This window comes from Neofelis nebulosa, chromosome 6, assembly GCF_028018385.1.
Source record: "Neofelis nebulosa isolate mNeoNeb1 chromosome 6, mNeoNeb1.pri, whole genome shotgun sequence".
NCBI lineage: Eukaryota > Metazoa > Chordata > Mammalia > Carnivora > Felidae > Neofelis > Neofelis nebulosa.
In genome coordinates, this window is record NC_080787.1 from 114,640,725 (window position 1) to 114,662,939 (window position 22,215).

At 34.8% G+C, this 22,215-nt stretch overlaps 1 protein-coding gene and 1 long non-coding RNA gene across 2 annotated transcripts in view; one reads left to right on the forward strand and one right to left on the reverse strand.

The window, feature by feature from the left end:
* Positions 1-22,215, reverse strand: part of TRDN (triadin) — a 393,952-nt gene that overhangs the window by 81,470 nt on the left and 290,267 nt on the right. Inside the window, exon 24 of the mRNA XM_058735145.1 lies at positions 15,820-15,870. Coding sequence (XP_058591128.1) covers positions 15,820-15,870 — 51 coding nt within the window. The remainder of the gene's footprint in view (positions 1-15,819; positions 15,871-22,215) is intronic.
* On the forward strand, positions 376-22,177 carry LOC131514792 (uncharacterized). The gene is made up of 3 exons (XR_009263278.1): positions 376-452; positions 17,682-17,760; positions 22,054-22,177. It is a non-coding gene; the product is annotated as an uncharacterized LOC131514792 (long non-coding RNA).

The following is a 22,215-nucleotide window of genomic DNA, read 5'->3' on the forward strand; positions in this document are numbered from 1 at the left end:
CAGAATTTTACACGCTCTCTTATGAACATGCACTATCCAACATGCGTGTGCCCATGGACCCTCACACTATATAGAAATACTGACTTTTGGTATTGCGTAAAAACACTTACAACATGACCTCACAAGTTATGAGTTCATGGGAAGTGTAAAAAGGAGGATTTGAATCATACAATATGGCTTTAAGACAAGTTCACTTGCTCAAGTTTTGTGACCTTGGGCATTACTTAAAACCTTAAATCTCAAATTTGCCATTCCTAAAATGGAGAAAATAATGTTGTAAAATTAATGAGAATTATAAGTGATGTATGGAAAGCACTTTATTATTTTAAATTGTACTCATAAACTTAAATTGCATAGTGATTTTCATTTTTTTCTTACAAAATTGGGCCTTTACCCTTGAAGATGCAAAGCAGGAGTTGATATGTGAGATTATTGTCAAAGGATTTTCTAAGGTGAGCATCTCCTTTATTAGGCTACTTGCTAATTCAGAGCTCAGGGCCTGCATTTTGAAAATGGCATTACTACTGAAGGTTAAGTCTTTAATTTTTGAGTCACAAATGGATGCCTGTTCCTAGTCATATAAAAATGACAAATGTATATATATGTATATCTATGTATATGTATATATATCTATATATATGTACATCCATCTATATATATGTATATATATATATATATATATATATATATAATAAGGAATATATGTATTTATATTTAAGTTTAGTCCAAGGGCTTCATTGAGAAACTTCAAGAAGCTAATGACAACGGTTAATGCTGGAGATTGGGACCTGGAGGCCAGAATAAGAATTGTTATTTTCATCCAATTTTTACAGTTTGAAATTTTTTTTTTACCACTGATTATTATCATATAATAATAAAATACCTGATTTGCATAAACATTTGTCATTTGAGCCCTTCATTTTGGGCTCCACATGCAAGCGTTGCAGAAACATGGAATCAAGAAATCCCCACGCTGAGTTGTTGAGACAGACAGCCTGTCATTTCATATGCAGCACTGACTTTTCCAGGCTGTTGATTTCATTTACGAAATGTAAATTGCTGATGGGCCTGGGGAAGGGAGCTTCATTAACGATTTTTCAATGTCATCAACACTATGTTCTCAAGTAAAGCGGGCCAACCAAACTTCATCATGCTTGTGCTTGAGTCAGAGAAGGGCAGCCATGGAGACCAACTCTGTTTAGGAGTCTCTGTTTTGTTTTCATGAAATTAAAAGAAAGATATCTATACAATATATAAATTCCAAGAATCGACATTATTTTAAGAATGCCTCTATTTTAGATATTTTGTAAGGAGAAGGTGACTATCACTGATTTTTCTTTTTTCACTTTATTTTGTTATCATTTTCACATTTGCTTTTTAGTACATAGCGGCCTGATACGTATAATAAATAATAACCATAATCAGATTTGTCAACCAATGATATTTACCTCATGGCACTCACTAAATAAGTGTATTATATGCATTATTTATATTTTATTTATGTAATATGAAATATTTGTGTTTATTTGATCTCTAACCCCAGTAGAGTATAAACGTCATGAGTCCTGAGATGAGTTATTATTTCCTCTGCTGAATCATAGCACATAGATCAGTGTTTTGTGCAGAATAAGGATCAAAATATTTGTTGCAAAAATGAAGAAATTATCTTATATAATCCTCACATGCCTCTTCTACGAGATACATACTACTATTACACCCACTTTACAGATAACAATACTAAGGCTCCATAATTTGTCTAAGTTCATTTTCCCTAATAAGTGACAAAACTGGTCTTTGAATACTGTTTTTTATGACCACCTTCAAAGCCTTAAGCAGTTATAATGAAAACAGCTATAATTACTGTTGCTACAGAAAGAATAAAAGCTTTTAAACATTTCATACATAAAAACATTACAGTAAGCCACATTCCGTATCTTACAGGTAGGTTGCTATTTACCTAGGGTATTTTATGTAGACAAAAAAAATTACTAACAGTTTTTATTATTTAGTTGACATAAACCATTTAGCCACTAAAGTTGCTATTTTTTTCAACCACTCATTGAATCATGTTGTATAAATTAGCTTCCTAAATTAGGCTGGTCAAACTAAATAGATTGAGCATTGATAAAAAATTGATAGCTGTCTGATACACTCCTGTGGTTGTATTCCATATTTAATGGCATGGGAAGGTTTTACATTTAAAAGCAGGTCACCAAGTCCATTTTTGTAAAATATACAGAAGAACTTCAGCAGTCAGTTGTTTGTGAGTTTTAGTCTGAGGGAGTCTGGAAACCTGGTGGCTAAGGACACAACTCATACTGCCAGTGGTGTGTCCCAGATCCACCCCAGGTGTCTATGTGACCTGAGCAAGTCACTTTCAGTGCTTCAATGGTCACATTAATAAAAAAGGATGCTGTAGGGGCACCTAGTGGCTCAGTCATTTGAGCATCTGACTTCGGCTCAGGTCGTGATCATGGTTCATGATTTTGAGCCCCCATCGGGCTTAATGCCATCAGCACAGAACCCTCTTGAGATCCTCTGTCCCCCCCTACACCGCCTTTCTCTGTCTCTCCCCTACTCGTCCGCTCTCTCTCTGCCTCTCAAAAATAAATAAACATTTAAAAAAAGGATGCTGTAAAAATTAAACTGAACACTACATGCGAGGCATTTAGAACAGAATCAGATACAATGCAAGTAGCGCACATTATTCTCTTCTATTTTAAACTATGTTTCTTATATTTTTCTACCATACTGCTAAATAAAATATATTTTATTAACAATTAAAATTTTGTGTATTTAGTAAAAGTTAGTGTTCATAAATTTCTTCTAAACCCATGTTTTTTATATCATTTGAGTAATCATTTGCAATTTCTAATGAAAATCTGCCACTAGTGTGCACACATGCACATTTACAGGACTGTACTATGGCTCTCATTACATTACTTAAAACCAGGGCACCTGGGTGGCTCAGTCAGTTAAACATTTGACTCTTGATTTTGGCTCAGGTCATGATCTCATGGTTTGTGGGATGGAGCCCGTGTTGGCTTCTGCCGTGACTCCCTCTGTCTCTGCTCCTCCTCTGTTCATGCTTTCTCTCTCTCAAAAATAAATAAATAAACAATAAAAAAATAAATTATATGCAAAACACACACACACACACACACACACACACATGCACTTTCACATTTTGTTGTTTCCTTGATGCTTTATGGGAGGGGACAGAGAACTACTGTCATTTCAAGTAGCTTGGCTTCAAAATTTGGGATTAGGGAAAATTCAGACTGAACTCATGTTTCTTTATGTCCCGAGAGGACTTGTTTTGCACACATTTCATCTGTTTTGATAGGTAGCATTTGATTTCATCTGCTGTGGACACATTATTTTGTAGCCCAGGTAAATACAATTGTGAGAAAGAAAAAATCTGACTACCTTTAGGTTTGACTTGGAACTTCTTCAGTTTACAGACTTCCAAAAGAAGAAACTGTCCCAAGTTTAGGTGATGTCACGTAGAGAACCAACACCTGGCATCATCTCCTCCATGACTTTTCATCTTATCTGTGCCTACATTTCTTTACTTCAATATTCTATGGACTATTTAATATTTTCCTTCTTCTTTTTTAACCATGTCCATATGGTTTTGAAATATTACACATCCTCTATGCTTCTATTTTTCCTGCTTGAGTTTCTAAAGTTGTATCATATTTGTTTATAAAGTGAGGAATCCTCCATTCATAATAAAGGGGCAAGGTGATGGTATTCTCAAGTAATTAGGCAACCTCATAAAAGTAAGGACTTGCAGAGATCATTTTGTACTGCAGTTGGAGAAAAACAGACACACAAACCGACTAAACAAAAAAAATCCCTTGTTTTGAAATTTATTTCCTTTTTATTAATCAATGATTTAATATGGGGCATCTGAAATTCTAAATTTTAATTTTTTCACCTTATGAAATGGAAAATTGTATTAGCTGATGTATTTGTGGCTAAGATTAGATTAAATAATTGAATAAACATTTTACAAGCACTCATATACTAATATCTAAATAGCAGATACCCATAGATTGGATAAAAAACTCTGATATCCCTTGTCTAAGGCAGCATTGGAGGCCACTTTATATTTCCTCTTTTCCAACCCTCTTTTTCAAATATTGTAAGATTTTCTTGGACAGACTTTTGTCTTGCTCATCTTTGGAAACACAGCATCTAAAATATCCCCAGACTATACCAACATTCAAAATTTGTTATTGATACAAAACAAAGAAAAATGTGGTTTCAAGATGTCAGGAAAATCAAATCTATAAGCTTCGCTTTTAGGTGGCTCAGGCCAAAATATGAAATGGAATCTCTCTTCCATTAACCTAAGCCTTACTAAAAGCCCATTAGAACTGACTCACCCACATTCAACACTGATACACATTATCTTCAGATTTTATATTTAATTTGCCCCAATCAGGAATAATTATCCAGAGTAAGTGAATTAACTAGTTTATAGCCAGTCTAAGCTAGAGTCTCAAGCTAATGAGCAGTGTTCTTTCCATAACATGTATGCACACACACAAACACCCGCCCCCCCCAGATGCACACGCACACACACACACACACACACACACACACACATTCTCTCTGCCTCTGTGTTTGTCTCTCTCTCTTGCCTCTCATTCCCATTAGGTCAAAAAAAATTTGCTTTATAAGCTTCTGTAGGCATAGTTCTAAAATGGTTCTAGTTTGTAATGCAAGCACTTAATGTGTGACTCAAAGCTTTGTGTCTAGGACCTGATGCTGCAATCCTTCCTTGGCAAGATTCCCAAGGAGTTTGATGCTCACAAGGAAAGTTTGCTGAGTGGACACTAAAGATGCAAAATGAGCCCAAGGGCATTCTCTCTTCGCAGCAAAGAATAAACACATACATTTTTCCTGCCTCATTCTGTCATCATTTCGTTTTTGCGATCCTTGGTCTTTCACATATGCTAAGCCGATGTACCACGCTTCTGATAGTGCCACTCTGCCTTTATCTTCTCTTTCTTTTAGGCCTCCCTATGTGTGCCTCATTATTCTTTCCTTCTTGCAGTTTCCATCGTGAAGAGTACACATTGAAATAAGTAAGAAATAATTGGAAGAGGCTGCACTTATCAGCTGCACAAAGAACAGTCAGAACAATGTCCTGTAATGTTACTTGAAGATGGCAGGATAGTTGGTTGAATGTATTTTAGGTAATGATCCAGTTGACTTTAAACCGTTCAATGGGTTCAGAAAGTTGTGCAACAATCATTTGCTCAGGTAAGGAAGCAGACATTATTTTGTTTCTCCTTATCAAAGGGAGGGTCCCTCTTTAACGAGATTCTTCCCTGTTTCTCTGGGCACCAACATTCACTTTCTTTCACTTGAAGCAAGAATAATCAATGAAGTTAATAAAAGGTCACATGTTTAAGTATGGATCATCCTATATCTTATTCAAATATGTAAAAATAATGCATGACCTTATATGAAAAACAATACATTTAACATTTTTAAAGTGAACAGGAAAAATAAAAAGACTTACGGTAGCATTAAAAAAAATTATCCTCAAGGAGAGAGGCATATTAGAACATTCTCATAAGGTAGCATGAGTGACAACAAAAGTAGATGTGCAAAGGGACAGTGACTCATTTTCTTATGCTACTTTGCCCCTTCTAATGAGACCTTAACCGGAAAGAATACCAAAGAAGGAATCTTGGGGCTTTACATCCATAATTGTTTATATATTTCACATGCATATAGTTGTATTTATCATTGAGCATTAATTTTTTTGGAGGGAGAAAATAAAAATTCACAACACTTGGATACATTAATTTGTAAAGCCAGTGATTATAATACAGAAAATTCCTGAAACCTTAACTGCTTTTCTTGCCAACACATAACCCCCTTTCCATTCTGTCAACTTGGCATTTTAGCATGATCGGCACAACAGGAAAAAATGTTAGTCTGTAAGTTTCTGCTTAGAGTGACAGAGCTACAATTACGAGTTCAATTTTCACTTAAACAATTCTTCAGAAAGTGAGTCATCATGGATTTGTAAAGGCACCTATCAACACTTTATTTTTTGAATCTGACTGCTCTCAAAAAATTTTTTTAATGTTTATTTATTTTTGAGAGAGAGAGAGAGACAGAGTGTGAGTGAGGGAGGGGCAGAGAAAGAGGGAGGCACAGAATCTGAAGCAGGTTCCAGGCTCCATGCTGTCAGCACAGAGACCAATGCAGGTCTTGAACCCATGAGCTGAGAGATCATGACCTGAGCTGAAGTTGGCACTTAATGAACTGAGCCACTCAGGCGCCCCCCTGACTGGTCTTCTTTTAATCAACAATTATCTATAACTTTCCTCCATTCCTACCAAATGCAAAAATTTGTTATGGGGAAAAAAACAACCTTGAGACCGTGTAAGGATAAGTCTTTTTAATATATTCCAATATTGAAGAACAAAGGAAAATAAGATTATTTTTAGGTGCATTTAAGTCTGATACTAAGTAGCTAATCCAGCATAGAAACCTTAGATAATCCTTTAATCTTTGTGCATCAATTTCTTCACTTGTTAACATGATAGTATAATATTTTCTTCCTAAAATAACTCAAGGCAGAAATAAATCATGTCAATAATTAAATCAGAAACCAGGCATGGGAAAACCTAGAAAAAACTACACTAATATTAAAATGCTAATGTTGATTATTAAATCAAGTATTCTAGATCAACTGTTAGATTTTAAAAACAATAATACAGCAAATTATAATATTTCTTAGAAGATGGCAATGTCATAAGCAAAGATGACGTTTGTGAATTGCAGTATTATTAGGAAAACTTTAATTCCAGAATGGTGAATTAAAATGTATGTTAGTTGCATTCACTTATTAGAATGATCAGTTGCAAAAGACAAAGTAAATCCCTGTAACGTCAGTTTAGAGAATTAGAACAATAAATAACATTAAAACTGGAACTTTTTGGAAGTTTAATGTCAATCATTGAACATCAGAATATTTTTGGTCCCAGATAATGTAGCAGTATAGCAACGCTGATTATGTTCCAACTGACGCATGTTGAATTAACATATTCTAAAAAGTGATCTTAGAGACAACTCTCTGAGACCAACTGGTTTTGATTCTTTTCATAAAAGAAGACTGTATAATATCTACTTCTTCAACAGATTGTCAAACTTTTCCTTGCAGGTCTCTAGGTCTCAGTATTTAAATAATGTTTATAGAGCCAACATTGGGAACTTCGGGATAAGACGTATAAACTGAAACTGAAAATGCACAAAATACCAACTTTTAGCAAATGAAAAGCAGGACAGATAGATTACTAGTATTGGCCCTCAAGATACCTAGTTGTACTCATGCTAAAAAGAATGTCCTGGGTTCTTCAAGTAGCAGTTTTAAATGTATTCTTTACTAACTTTCCTCAGAACTTTACTCATCTCACCTTGATTCTTTCCATCACTCATCCATGTGTGACCACACCTTCAAAATCCATACACTGACAAACATATCTCACAAGTGTATCTTCAACCTAAATTCCTTTTCTGCACCTCACACTTAGATAGTCAGCTTCCAGCTCTACATTTCTTTTGGGCGTCCTATAAACAGCTAAAACTCAACATGCTGTTAGCCACACTTATGATTGATCCTAAGCTTCTCCTTTTCTGGTGTCCCATCTCAGTGATGTCACCAACCATTTAGCTGTATAAAATAGAAATCTTATTAAGTATAATATTTTCCAAAAATGTCCTCTTCTCTCCATTTCACCTGCAACTGTCCTGGTCAAGGTACCATGATCTCTCACCTTAATACCATCAGTTATATCTTAATTGTCTTCTTGAATCCTATTCTGCTTTTCTCCAACCCACTGCCATAGTGGCCATCACAGAAAGCAACTCTCTCCCCTTCTGTGGTCAAACATGTAAAAAATACTTTTGTGTATATCCATTGCCCTTAGACTAAATACCAAAAACCTTAATATGGCTTATAGCAGGGGTTGGTAAACTTTTCCTGTAAAATGTCAGAGAGTAAATATTTTAGTTTTACAGGCCATTTGATCTCTGGTGTAGATATTCAACTCTGCTATTTATGGCACAAACACTGCTACAGACAAAACATAAATGAGTGTGTTTGTGTTCTAATAAAATGCTATTTATAGATACTGAGATTTGAATTTCTTATATGTTTAAGGTGCCCCCAAATTTTATTCTTCCTTTGATTTTTTTCAACCATTTAAAAATATACAAGCATTCTAGATTTGGTCCATGAAATATAGTTTGCCTACTCCTGGCCTTCAAAGTTCTGCTTATGTCTTATCTTTGTTTTGTTTTTGTACTTCTCCTGTTAATGTTTTCTACACATCTGCAAGACTGTCCTTTATCACAAGAAATTTGAATGTGCTGAAATATCTCTTCACTCCTTGGCCTCTCCTATTCTCAGTTTTTTCTCTGGTTAAAATTCCTACTTATCCTTCACATCTCAGATAGAATTTTGCTTGGTTTGGAAGTATTCCTTGATTCCCCAACCTGAGTCAGATTTTTTTTTAATGTTTATTTCATTTTTGAGAGAGAGAGAGAGAGAGAGAAAGAGAGAGAGATACAGAGACAGAGACAGAGTAGACGAGGAGCAGAGAGAGGGGGAGACACAGAATCTGAAGCAGGCTCCAGGCTCCGAGCTGTCAGCACAGAGTTTGATGTGGGGCTCAAACTCAGGAGCTGTGAGATCGTGACCTGAGCTGAAGTGAGACGCTTAACTGACTGAGCCACCCAGGCATCGTTAAGTCATATTTTTCTATACTTATAGCACCTTGTTCCTTCTATCAAAGCATTTCTCTCAGTTTTATAGGTGTTCATTTATTTGTGTGATTTACCCCTTTATATTCAACACCTTCTGTTAGACTTCTATGAAAGCTGAAACCCAATTTTTGGCTTGTCATTGTCTTTTCTGTATATAATATGAAAAAATTCAAGATGTATTCTCAAGTGAAAAAATACTACAGAAGAATCTTGGTAGTACTCACAGGAGACTCTCATTTTATCATGACATTCATATATTTTAAAGAGAAATATTCATAGTCACATATGGCCTGTTGCGGCTAATGATGTAGGCTAGTTCATTCAAAACGTATTCACACACTTCCCTACCTTTCCTTCCTCTAGTCTAGAGGCTGGAAAATGAAACACCTTGTTGCCCTAAACAAATTCCTTATATGTTAAAATCATTCTAATCAAATTTTTTTGATTACCCAAAAATGGGGAAACACACACACAGATAAAATTCACTTATGTAACTAAAAATTCAAGGGCACCTGGGTGGCTCAGTTGGTTAAGCTTCCGACTTCAGCTCACAGCATGATCTTGCAGTTCATGAGTTCGAGCCCCACACTGGGCTCTGTGCTAACAGCTTAGAGCCTGGAGCCTGCTTCGGATTCTGTGTCTCCCTCCGTCTCTCTCCCTCCCCCTCCTCTCTCTCAAAAATAAATAAACATTAAAAATATTCACAGAATTTGTGGAATATAGTGGCAGAATTTCATTAATGAGAAAACTGGCATCTCATAAGACTAGTGCTAGTAACTTACTTAAAATAGCTAAAGGCTACATCTTAAGACATTTTTATGCCATAGAGAGTTTTTACAAATTAAGTTGGCTGTTCTGTCCTTAGTGGCATACCATTATGCACTATACATCATCATTTACAAAAGTTTTTCTTTGACTCTTAAGCTAAATGGCAAGTGTCCTGAAGGGAAGAGCTATACATAAAGGCACATTCCATCTTTTTACATTTTACATTGCAATGTATCTCTGTTTAAATATGAAATGTGTATTCTTTGCTTTAAAGTTGCTTTTTCTCTATAGTTTTATAGCATTGGCTGTAATTCCTATTTCTTATTTCACTCCTCTCCAGTGGATTTTATTTTATTTTACTCCATTTTATTTTATTTTTATTTCAGCTTTATTACAGTATAATTGACACATAAAATTGGTACACATGTAAAGTGTACATCACGGCAATTTGATATATGTATACATTGTGAAAGGATTCCCCCCATCTGGATTTTATTTTGTATTTGTATGTCTGCCTCTGAGTTAATTCTGCAGTTGGAGACTTGCATCACTTAGGGTTTGTAGTACTGAGCACAGTGCCCATCAAAACCACCTATAAAGCAAACAACCAGTCAGTTTGTCAACCAGAGCAAGGACTCAAGAAATGTTTTTGAGCAATATTTTGAAGAGTCATTAGTTGAGAAAAAACACAAAAGAAAAGTGCAGATGAAAGCAAGTTTTAGGAAGTATTTTCTTTACTTTCTATTCCACTATAAGTGATGAAAAAATTTGTCAGCAAAAATTAAATGTTTGGAGTCTTATGTGAGACGTTATCCTGGAGTCATTTCTTTAAATTTACTTTTTGTTTCAATATTAATTTGCAACAACTACTGAAGCCTTGCTAACAACAACAAATATGAAACCACCTTTAGGGACTTGCACATATTAAACACCAGTTTAAAAATTGTAATAAAAGTGAATATCACAAATGCTGACTTGGAAAATGAATCAAGATATTCTTGGTTCCATAGTGATTTCCATGATTCAATAAAAGCTGTGGCAGAATAAAGTCATTTTCAGATTTACTGTAAAGATCTTTATTTGTTTTCACCGGTTACTTTGCTATTTGTTGAAAAAATTTTACTTTCATTAATATAAATGATAAAATATGGATTTATTACAGTAAAGCTTTATAAATACTATAATTTAAGTAATTTAACCTTATTTATTATTTTAAATATATTATTCTATACAATCCACATATTCGAGTTTGTTTAATATGATCTATAAATTTCTTCAAGAAAAGAATCATTAGAGATATGACAGCAAAGTCGTGAGTGTGGCAAAAATTTAGAATTAAGTAGCTGACCACTTTATTTTTGTCTATGATTTGATGTTTAAACAATTTTAATTATCGTGAAAGCTTTTACTTTTTCATATCAAATTAAATGATTGAAATTTCTCTTCAATGTCACATGAAGCTACCTTACAAATTTAATGAGGCAGAGGTAACTTATAACTGTATTTTGGGGGCTCCTGGGTGGCTCAGTCGGTTGAGCGCCAGACTTCGGCTCAGGTCATGATCTCACAGCTCATGAGTTCAAGCCCCGCAGTGGGCTCTGTGCTGACAGCTCGGAGCCTGGAGACTGCTTTGGATTCTGTGTCTCCCTATCTCTCTGCCCCTAACCCACTCGCATTCTGTCTCTCTCAAAAATAAAAATAAACATTAAAAATTTTTTTAAAATTAAAAAAAAAACTGTGTTTTGCCATGAAAACATGAAATTGAAGATTATTACTCCCTAAGGTAAAAAATAAGTATACAAAAAAGAAAATTGGTGCTTTCTGCTATTTTTATGATTTCATGTTAAATCATGTAATGTTAAATGGCAGTTGAAGTGAAAGAAATGGATGGATGGACAAGCTAAAACTTTCTGACTTTGCCTGATATAAGCCAAGATTGTACTTACTGTTTATTTTGTTTTGTTGAGATCAAGTATATACAACCAATCAGGTGGACACAAAATCAGAATCTCTATAGAAAGGATTAATGGGAAGTAGAAATCCTTAAACGCAGATGTCTTCAGACTATGTATTTCATCTGGAGTAGTTTTTCCTAAAGGGCTAATCCAGATCTAACACAACTGCTATGTACCAGTTCTCCCACTGGGCTGTGCTTGAACAAAATAACATTCTTCCAAAAATAGATTCAGAAAGGAACTCTCATTTCATGGTGGTCATTCTTTGTAACTACAAAGCTTCTGTAAAGGAAGCATCAAGGCGCCCCTTCAAGGACCTACCTTACTATTAAAAGAAAAGAAAAGAAAAGAAAAGAAAAGAAAAGAAAAGAGTCTTCTGTGCAATGAAGAATATTTGGAATCAAATATGATATTCTGAAATAAGGACAATCACTTTGAACTTCATGAAGAAAGCTTAAAAGGAGATAATGAAAGGGCTGGAGAAAAGTCAGAAAATTAAAAACGCAGAAGGGAGAATGAGCAAATAGAAAAAAATATATTTTACATGTTCACATATTCCACAGCACTTTAGTACATATTTTCTACTAAAATAACCAAGACAAAATCATTTTGCTCATAAGTCACCTTTTATCTTGTTAAGTTACACTTTTAAAATAGGAATGATATTTTGTCAACTACACACCATACAAGGCCATGAGGATCAAAATCATTTGAAATAAAGAGTAAAGAGCAATGGTGATATGAGTTATTATAGTCACTATTAACAGTATAATTCATATTGTAAAAGCTGAATTCTTTATTCATATTCATTTGAGGGTTTCTTTAAGGCAAAATTCCTGTATGCTGATTTTGTACAGTTTTTCTCTTAAGTATATACAATTTGATTTTGTTCCAAATTGAATTCCTTACATTCATTTCTGTTGAACCTGGCTTCCAGTATGCTGAAGTAATTTGGAATTGTATTACTATCTTCTACAAGTCCATGATGTTGAATTCTGACTATAAAAACCTTCCAGGATTACTCAAAATTATTTTATATGAATCATCCTAATACTAAAATGAGGTTTATATAAATATCCTATTTTTTAAAATTGCATATATTTGAGATAGATTCCAGTTATTCTCTCTCTCTCATTTATTTGACTTTTACTATCATGGAAATTAATTATATTAGTCATTCCCGATTAAAAATTACCCATATTACTCACACATTTCAGTGATTATAAATTTATTTTTTGGTTGTTTGCTCAATTAGCAATTTTTAAAATGAATAAACATAGACAAATTTGACATTTCAGGTATGTTTGTTCTATTTTTATTAATCTGTAGGTTTAAAAAATATAATGTGCTTATTCATCCTTTGTTAATTATATGCATTGTAATACATTTTCCCAGTATGAAGCTTATCTTTTCTGTTTGGATTTGTTCTCTTTTTGTCTTAAATCCTACTCTAACCATACATACACAATGGGATACTGAGTCATAAAAAAGATTGAAATCTTGCCATTTGCAACAACATATATGGGCCAAGAAGTTATTATGCTAAGTAAAACAAGTCAGACAGAGAAAGAAAAATACCATATAATTTCACTTATATGTGGAATTTTTTAAAAAAGAAAACAAACAAACAAACAAACAAGACAGAAATAGTTTCATAGATACAGGAAACAAATTTCCTGATTACCAGAGGTGGGGAAAGGTTGGGAGCAGGGCAAAATAGGTGAAAAGGATTAAGAGGTACAAACTTCTAGTTATAAAATAAATAAATCATGGGAATGTGGTGTAAAGCACAGGGGATATAGTCGATAGTTTTGTAATAACTTTGCATTGTGACAAAAAGTAACTAGACTTCTCAGGGATCATTTCATAATGTATCAAAGTATTGAATCACTAGGATGTACACCTGAAACTAACTAGGTATTGTGTGTCAATTATATTTTGATAAAATAAAATAAAATAAAGTTCTGGTGATTGCATTTAGTTGAATTTTTATGCACCCTCTTCCTTGTCTATACATACTCCTCATTAAAAATTAGGGAGAAAATAGTACAATAACATAAACATTGATGAAATAAGGGCAGAATGTTAAAAAAAATCTATCTTTTCCAAAATGCTTTCTTTTCCACCACCATTATCTATGACCATGAACTAGCTAGTGTTTAGAATGACCATATGGCATGGGATGATGAAAAAGGATTCTGGAATGATAGGAAAAGAAAAAGGAAACTCTTAAGTAGGTATGTCCAGTGATCAAAGACTGAAACGCACATCAAGTGATTTTGGTGGAAATCTGAATTATTTTGTGTGTGAATATATATATATATTCATTCCACATGCATTTCTTCCAGGGAAAAATTTTTGAACTGAACAGCCTTAATAAAAATGTGGAAATTTGAAATATGCCTGTCTTTTCCTCATTTTTTAAAAAAAAAATTTTAACGTTTATTTATTTTTGAGACAGAGAGAGACAGAGCATGAACGGGGGAGGGTCAGAGAGAGAGAGACACAGAATCTGAAACAGGCTTCAGGCTCTAAGCTGTCAGCACAGAGCCCGACGCGGGGCTCGAACTCACGGACCACGAGATCATGACCTGAGCTGAAGTCAGACGCTTAACGACTGAGCCACCCAGGTGCCCCTCCTCATTTTTTTTTTTTTAATATTTCTGTGTTAGATTGGCAAAGGAATAATAGCATCCTTGAATGCTTAAATTACTTAATGGCATCAAATCATTTCAACTTAGATTGTTATGTAAGTGTCCACTCCAACCACCAATCAGATCATGCCAAAGAAATCTAGTTTCTCTAAAATAATTTAGTGTTCAGGTAAATCTACAGGAATGCCATTAGTCTTCGCAATCAATTTATAATACAATGTGGCAACATTTTGCTATTTATTGGGCATTTAACATTACATGTGAGAATTCTCTTGCAAGGTAAAATATTCTGATTTACATATTATACCAGAATAGCATAAAGTTGTATATAGCACTGAAATAACTACTATCATAAGTGAAGATAAAGTTTTAGGTATGATAATACATTTCTAAAGTGAAATATAAAGGCCTTAACAGATTTGAAATCCATGTTGCTTTAAAATACTTAAAAAAAAAATCAAGTATGCCTATGGGCTGAGAAACAAAAATCATGTTGTACTCTTATGTTTCATTAAGTAGCAATTTCGTTTAATTTAAAATTAATTGCAAAGTTAGAAAAATATGACTTAAGGGTGTTTTTCTATACATTGCTACACTCACTAATGAAGACTCTCCATGTGCCCTTCATTTCTCTATGTCCTTGGCTGCTTTCCCCTCCCCCAGCTCACCCACAACTCTCCCAACTCCAACACATGTGTTACAAGTTTACCAAAAGTTTTTTTTTTTCTTTTAAATAAAATATTGCCAGTAAGTTTGGATTTTTATCACTAAGTCCCTGTACATTAATTGGTCAATAGTTCATGCAGATCTTCTCCTCAGGTATATTTCTAACCTATTTTTAACATTCAGTATGGTCAGTATAATTTCATGGTCTCACTGGTTTACTTATGTTCATCTTGACAATAAGAAATATTAGAAAATTCTGAGTATGATACCGTGCCCATAGAAGGTACTGGGATTAATTAGAAACTAAATATATTATATTGGACTAACCATATTTACTTATGTTTTAGGAGACATAACTTCGTGCATATCAGAATCCACATTACTTTGTAGCATAATGGGAAGGCTGGAGGTGTTTGTTTTAGATCAGATTTCTAATGCTGCCTGTATTGCAAATCACAGTAATTTTGAAAAGTTTCTTGGCTACTCCATTTTTATTTATCTATAAGATGAAGGTTTTGGACTATAGTTTATCTCTAAGTTCCTCCTAGCTATAAAATTTGTTTAGAGTTTGGTTGTATCCAAACTTAACAGAGTGGCAAGCTAACACTGAGAAATTTTAAGTGTTTTTATCTTAAGTCTTTGGTTTCTATAGCTATTCTTTTTAAGATTCACCTTGGGATATTTACTAAATGCAGATTTTCCACTACAGACTGGTGGAGTCAGAATAACGTATGCATTTTAAAAAGCTTTCACAGTATTTCTGACATAGTTACTCTTGTCTTTGTTATTTCGTAGTAAAATTTAGAATTTTGAGAGAGAAAATAGTCCTTTTTCCTTTGCTCACACATATACAAGGGCGTATGAAAGTTATAGTTTTAAAAGCCTGAAAAATAAATGATATATTGCTTTGTTGCAAATAACTGAATATGCAATAGGCAGATCAATGTGTTTTCACATTTCATTATATACAATATTACCTTTTTCCTTTAGGGAAACTGGAAGCTTCACTTCTTTCCCCTTAATAGGCTCTGGAAAAAAAACAAAAAACAAAAAAACAAAAAAACATTGAGCCTTTATTTGAAGCCAAGATAAAAGGATTTGAGAACACATATATAATGGAGTCAGTGAGCTGTAAGTAAGGTGAACTTGGGTGGAACTTATATAATGTTTTCTTACAAAAATGATTTTAATCATACAGAGACAAGGAAACAACAGTATAGAGCACAACAATCCATCCTCCCTGATCATTTTCATTTAAAATAAACGTAAATTCCCACCAACAGTGCAAGAGGGTTCCCGTCTCTCCACATCCTCTCCAGCATCTATAGTCTCCTGATTTCTTCATTTTGGCCACTCTGACTGGCGTGAGGTGGTATCTGAGTGTGGTTTTGATTTGTATTTCCCTGATGAGGAGCGACGTTGAACATCTTTTCATGTGCCTGTTGGCCATCCGGATGTCTTCTTTAGAGAAGTGTCTATTCATGTTTTCTGCCCATTTCTTCACTGGGTTACAATGGAATACTACGTGGCAATGAGAAAGAATGAAATATGGCCTTTTGTAGCAACGTGGATGGAACTGGAGAGTGTGATGCTAAGTGAAATAAGCCATACAGAGAAAGACAGATACCATATGGTTTCACTCTTATGTGGATCCTGAGAAACGTAACAGAAACCCATGGGGGAGGGGAAGGGAAAAAAAAAAAAAAAAGAGGTTAGAGTGGGAGAGAGCCAAAGCATAAGAGACTGTTAAAAACTGAGAACAAACTGAGGGTTGATGGGGGGTGGGAGGGAGGGAGGGTGGGTGATGGGTATTGAGGAGGGCACCTTTTGGGATGAGCACTGGGTGTTGTATGGAAACCAATTTGACAGTAAATTTCATATATTAAAAAATAAAAAAAAAATAAAATAAAATAAACGTAAATTGTCAAATGAGTTACAATCTATTTGTTCATTTAAGAGAATGGGCTTTGGATGGATAGGAACTTATTTTAGCTGTAATTTTTTTAAAAACATATGGCTTCTAGAAGTCTCCCAAACTGTTATAATCAGCACTAAGTTAGTTTATTTCTTTCAGGCTATGTGATTATTTTTTTTTTAAATAAACAAATGGAAAACCCTGCATCTGTCATGTAAATGTGGTGCTTCAGTCATCAGACTCCAGTCAAACACATTTCAAGAATAAGACAGAAATAAAACACAAAAGCCAATTTTAGCTATAAACTCCCACCATCGTAAAAATGTGGCCCTTAGTTTAAAAAAAAAAAAAACTTTGTTTATTCTACCAGATTCAAATATAAAGTGATTCTAATCATATCATGTGTTCCAGACATATATGTGGGTGATGTCTTGAATAGGATCATACTTCCTCAATAGCCTATGTAAAAGATAAACCAGTTTTCTGCCTTGTCTGCAACATATCTCAGTAAACATTTTACGGACAAAAATTACTTTCGATGCAGTGAGAAAGGAAGGTAAAAGGGAATAATCTATCCTTCCAGCCCTTTGTTCTATTCCCACCTTATGGTGTGTGTGTCAGGGGGAGAGTGCAGAATATGATGGTGGGACTCGTAAATGAATATCTCACTCAAGCAATTGCTTAGAATTGAGTCCAGGTGACTTTGGATAGTGTCAAGAATGGACTTAGGAGTTCTATTGAAAAGGCTGTGTCCCTCAAAGCAAGATTTTCTTGGTAGAAAATATCCATATTTTCCTTTCCATATCCTTAAATATCCATATGTTTGCAGAATATTTTTAAATGGCTTTGGTGGCAAGGAAAATTCCGTGTTGCCATTTAATGTGCTAAGTATAAGTAGGGCCTATTTTTTTTTCTGTTTTTCAGCATCTGAAGATGAAATCAAGAGCCATGGATTGAATAAACAGACTGAGAAGCTTCATTAACTTTTTTCAAGTTAATGGGGGTAATTTACTGCTTTTGCATTTCCTGGCTAAACCAAAAAAATAATAATGTATTGTGAAATGAGAAATGTTGGTGGGGACAGATTCCTAGCGGGGTGGGAGATTGCAGCACCTGGAATTTCAAGTTCAAGATGCAGCATATTGATTTAAGTGGGGAGGTGTATATGTTTGCGTGAGATTAAAGTAGTTATAAAACACAAGAATGAGGGAGAGAACCCACAAGACTGCTTTGATATTGGTGGAGAAAGAAAGAAGAGGTGGAATGCAAATTTATAATGTATTTGAAAGTCATAAACTCATCACTTTAAATGTGGTGAAAGTTCACCAAAGTCGGAAACTCAACTGACTGAGCCTTCTAGGCCACTAAAATTGATTTAAAAAAAAATGCTCATTTTTGAGACAAAGAGCACACTTGTGTGTGAGCAGGCGGTGGGGGAGAGGCAGATAGAGGGAGAGAGGGAGAATCCCAAAACATCCTCACTGACAGCACAGAGCCCAACCTGAGGCTCGATCTCAGAACCATGAGATCATGACCTGAGCCGAAATCAAGAGTCCCACACTTAACTGACTGACTGAACCACCCAGGCTCCCCAAAAGTGATTTTTATTTCCAAGTTCAATAATGGGAAGATGCCTTCTGCTCCCAGGCTGGATCATTTCTTGCACTGATTTTCTTGAAGGTCATTTCCTCTCAGTGTCCATTTTGATTTCAAGGGGTTTTCAGCTGATTTAGGAAGTCCACAGGCTGAAGTAGGAAAGGAGTGGGATATCAAATCTTACCCAAACTTTGAAGAATGTTATATAGTAATTCTGTACTTGTATATTAGGAAGGATAAGGATATTGTTGGCTTGGGTCAGCTATTAAGGTATTTTTTTTAAGTCATCTGTATTGTTTGTCAGGAACAAAGCATTGGAGAGCACTTTTTTTGTGTGATTTTACAAATATGGTAGTTTCTTTGTGTTTGTCCAAGAGCCTACAGAAAAGCTTATGAATCTTGATTATCAAGATCTAGAGGTGCTGGTTGGATCAGTCAGTTAAGCATCAGACTTTGGCTCAGGTCACGATCTCGTGGTTCATGACTTCGAGCCCCACGTCGGGCTCTGTGACGACAGCTCAGAGCCTCGAGCTTGCTTCAGATTCTGTGTCTTCTTACCTCTGCCCCTCCCCTGCTCACACTCTGTTTCTATCTCTCTGTCTTTCTCTTTCTCATAACTAAATAAACATTTAAAAATTTAAAAAAAAGATCTGGAACATATTTAAAGATGCTTGGATATAATTTAGAATTCTCAAAGTCATCTGGGCAAGGAGGTTGTGATGGGAAAAAAATTCACAGAAGAATAGGAAAATGGTTTCAGGTTTTTAATCCCTCTACACTGCCCCAGATAAAGGCAGTAATAAACTAGGGTGAGTGTCCACAATGAACTCTAAATCATTGGGGATCAAGGTCCTCAGACAACTTACCTCATCCTTAGCTCTACCTTTTGTTTGTACAGGTGGGAATGGCCAAGAGAAAACATGTTTATGACAAATAGAAATTGGGGGATCATCATGTGCATGGTCCCAAGCATCAGAATATAAGGAAAGACAAGCTCCACTGAGAATTCTCTGGCATTAGATCCAAACATACACAGGCCTGGGTCACAAAATTAGAAAATACCTCTAACATCCATCATATTACTCCAATACCAGAGTAACCTAAGAGTGCTACTATTGCGGTCTCAGTAGAAGAGAAATTAATTAATCTCTTTGTTGCCTTGTTTGGGTTCAGTCTGCAGTGCCTCAGACCATGGGTGATTCTTCCATCATCATATAAATCAGACTAGCTGTTACAAGTGACAGTAAGATAGAGAATATAACCAATAATAGGCATGTCTAACAGGATTGTCTGGTTTCTTGATGTTCAAGGCCACACAGGCTTCTGCTCTTGCCGGTGTGTTGAGAGGACTTAGGTGAGTCCACTAACCAAGGGAAGTCAGTAGCTGAACCAGCAGCAAAAGCCAGCAAGATGTGTCTTTCTCCTGCTCTTTTTTCTTCCCTACACCTCTATCTTCTTAAATAAAGGCACAGTCTGATCATGTTTCCCTAAATCCTTAATTTGCTCATGGCCATCACATTCCCAATAAATGGGGCCTCAAAGGATTTCTGGGTGATAACCCGAGGTTTATGAGTTGTAGCACTGTTTCAGTATGTATTCTAATGTGTACATGCAAGTGGAATTGATGAGACTGGCAAATGTAGGCAAACTTTTAGCAGCTTAATAGAAACAACTCACAAAATACAGTGACTCCAATGCAATAAGTGGATTTTTTAGCAAGTGGAATTGCTGCATTCTGATTCTGCCACAGTTCAGCAGCAGGCTTCAAAGAGCCTCTTCAAATACAGTAATATGGCAGAAGTGTTTAATGTCCCTGAAATATTACAAGTAATGCTGCACTTTATTCTTTGAATTTTTTTGTAATGATAAATTATACTCAGAAAACAAAGGAAAGGTGGTAATAAAATTCTTCTAAAATAGTATCTAACTTATACATAACAAAGACATTTGATGGCATTAACACAATTGAATAATAAGACAGGTGCATTTGAAATAGTTCTAAATCACTAATCATATGCAGTGAACCTTTATATACATAATTTTCTAGTGACTGTGGAGACATCTTGCAAAATACAGGATTTAAGGTTAAAGACAAAGTGTTCACTAGGAAATTGCCTGAAATTGTACATTAATAACAATAACAACAAAAATCAAATTATGGTTTGCAAATCATATACATATATATTTATATATGTGTGTGTAGGTATCTATCTATCTATCGATTCATCATCTAGATATAGATATCCCTATATATCTCCATATATATGTTTGGATTTTCCTGGTAGTGTGTTTCAATGACACTTCAGTTCTCACACAATCAAGGAAAATAATCTCGTTAATTGTCAGATAAAATGAGAAAGGAGAATGAGGAATCTCTCTCAAAGTACAGATAATCACTGGAGAAAAAATAGACTAAACTCTTCTGTGGGAATTAAGGGGAGCTCCTCCCCCCAATAGCTAAAGGACTAAGACTATATTTACATACTGCAGAGCCAATGTTTCTGAGTCAAATAGATTTTTCAAACTTAGGTAATGACTCTACACTCAAAGAAAAATTGCTTTGAAGAATAAAAATATAAGAACCTTATTTAAGGAGCAGTTATCTGTGTTAAAATGAAGAGATGGACTTTAGTGTCTGAAAGACTGAACTTTGATTCTTGTCTTCACCTCTTACCTACGATGTTATACTGAGTATCTTGCATTATCTCTGCCTCAGCTTCCTTGTTTATAAATGATTAAGATCTCAAGCACAACTTGCTAAAGCAAAATGTATAAAGTAGATATCAAAGAGCAGATGCCCTGCTTCGCTCAAACGATTCTTACACATTTGCCTGGCTAATTCCTCATCCTCCTACTTGAATTTAATATAACTTCAGGAAAGCCTCCTCAGATGCCCCACACTTGACTAGAATCCCCCGTGGCAGTCTCTTATAGCACCCTGTATATCTCCTCTATAATTCTTATTGCTTTAATTAATTATGTAATTAATACTATGAATTCCATGAAAGCAAAGACCATGACTTTCTTGTACTCCCTATGTCTGGTGAGTACATGTTCTGATTATCGCATACTAGATGCACAAAAAGTAATTATTAAATGTGGAACTTATCTATCCACATAAATTAATGTGAATAACATTAACTCTTGATGCTTAAATAGGTGGTATTTCAAATAATTAATAAAATATGCACACACATATATAGGTGTATATTAGATTATAAACATGTAAGTATACGAATTCAGAAGAGAGAATTCGGTGAAAGTTGAAATAGATAGAGAAGGCTTGATGTTTTATGCTTGGAAAGAGACCTGGGCTTTAGATGGACATAAAGGAAAGTCAGTCCATTCCAGAGATTGAAATTGCAAAATGTAAATAAGAATGTCATGCTCTTTCATAGTAACATAGAGCCAGACAAGACTCAAGCATACAGAACTTGACTAAGAGTCTTGGAAAAGAACAATTCAGAACTCTGATTGCAGAGTCTTCCTCCCTATTACCGGCTTTGCCGTCTTTGTTTTCCAGTGATTAGCAAGTGTTTGCATAGATTCTGCACTAAATATATATTTTATGAATGCATAGAAAAGAGAGAATCAAAGCACATAGGGCAAGTTCTTTCCATAACTTTTCCTTTCCTTCTAACTTTTTCCCCCTCTTCTCATTCTTTAAGGAAAAATCCTCTTTCTTTTTTCTTTCTTTTAGAAATTGTAATCAGAGCACTTTTCAACTGACAATGAACCAGAAGAAAGTTTTTGAGGGACATAGTTTTCAAATATATGAATGCGACCTGTGAAGTTTGGGCTCACATATCTGCAAAGGAGATGACTCTAAGGTACAATGGACTCTTTCAGATAGTTTTGCTAA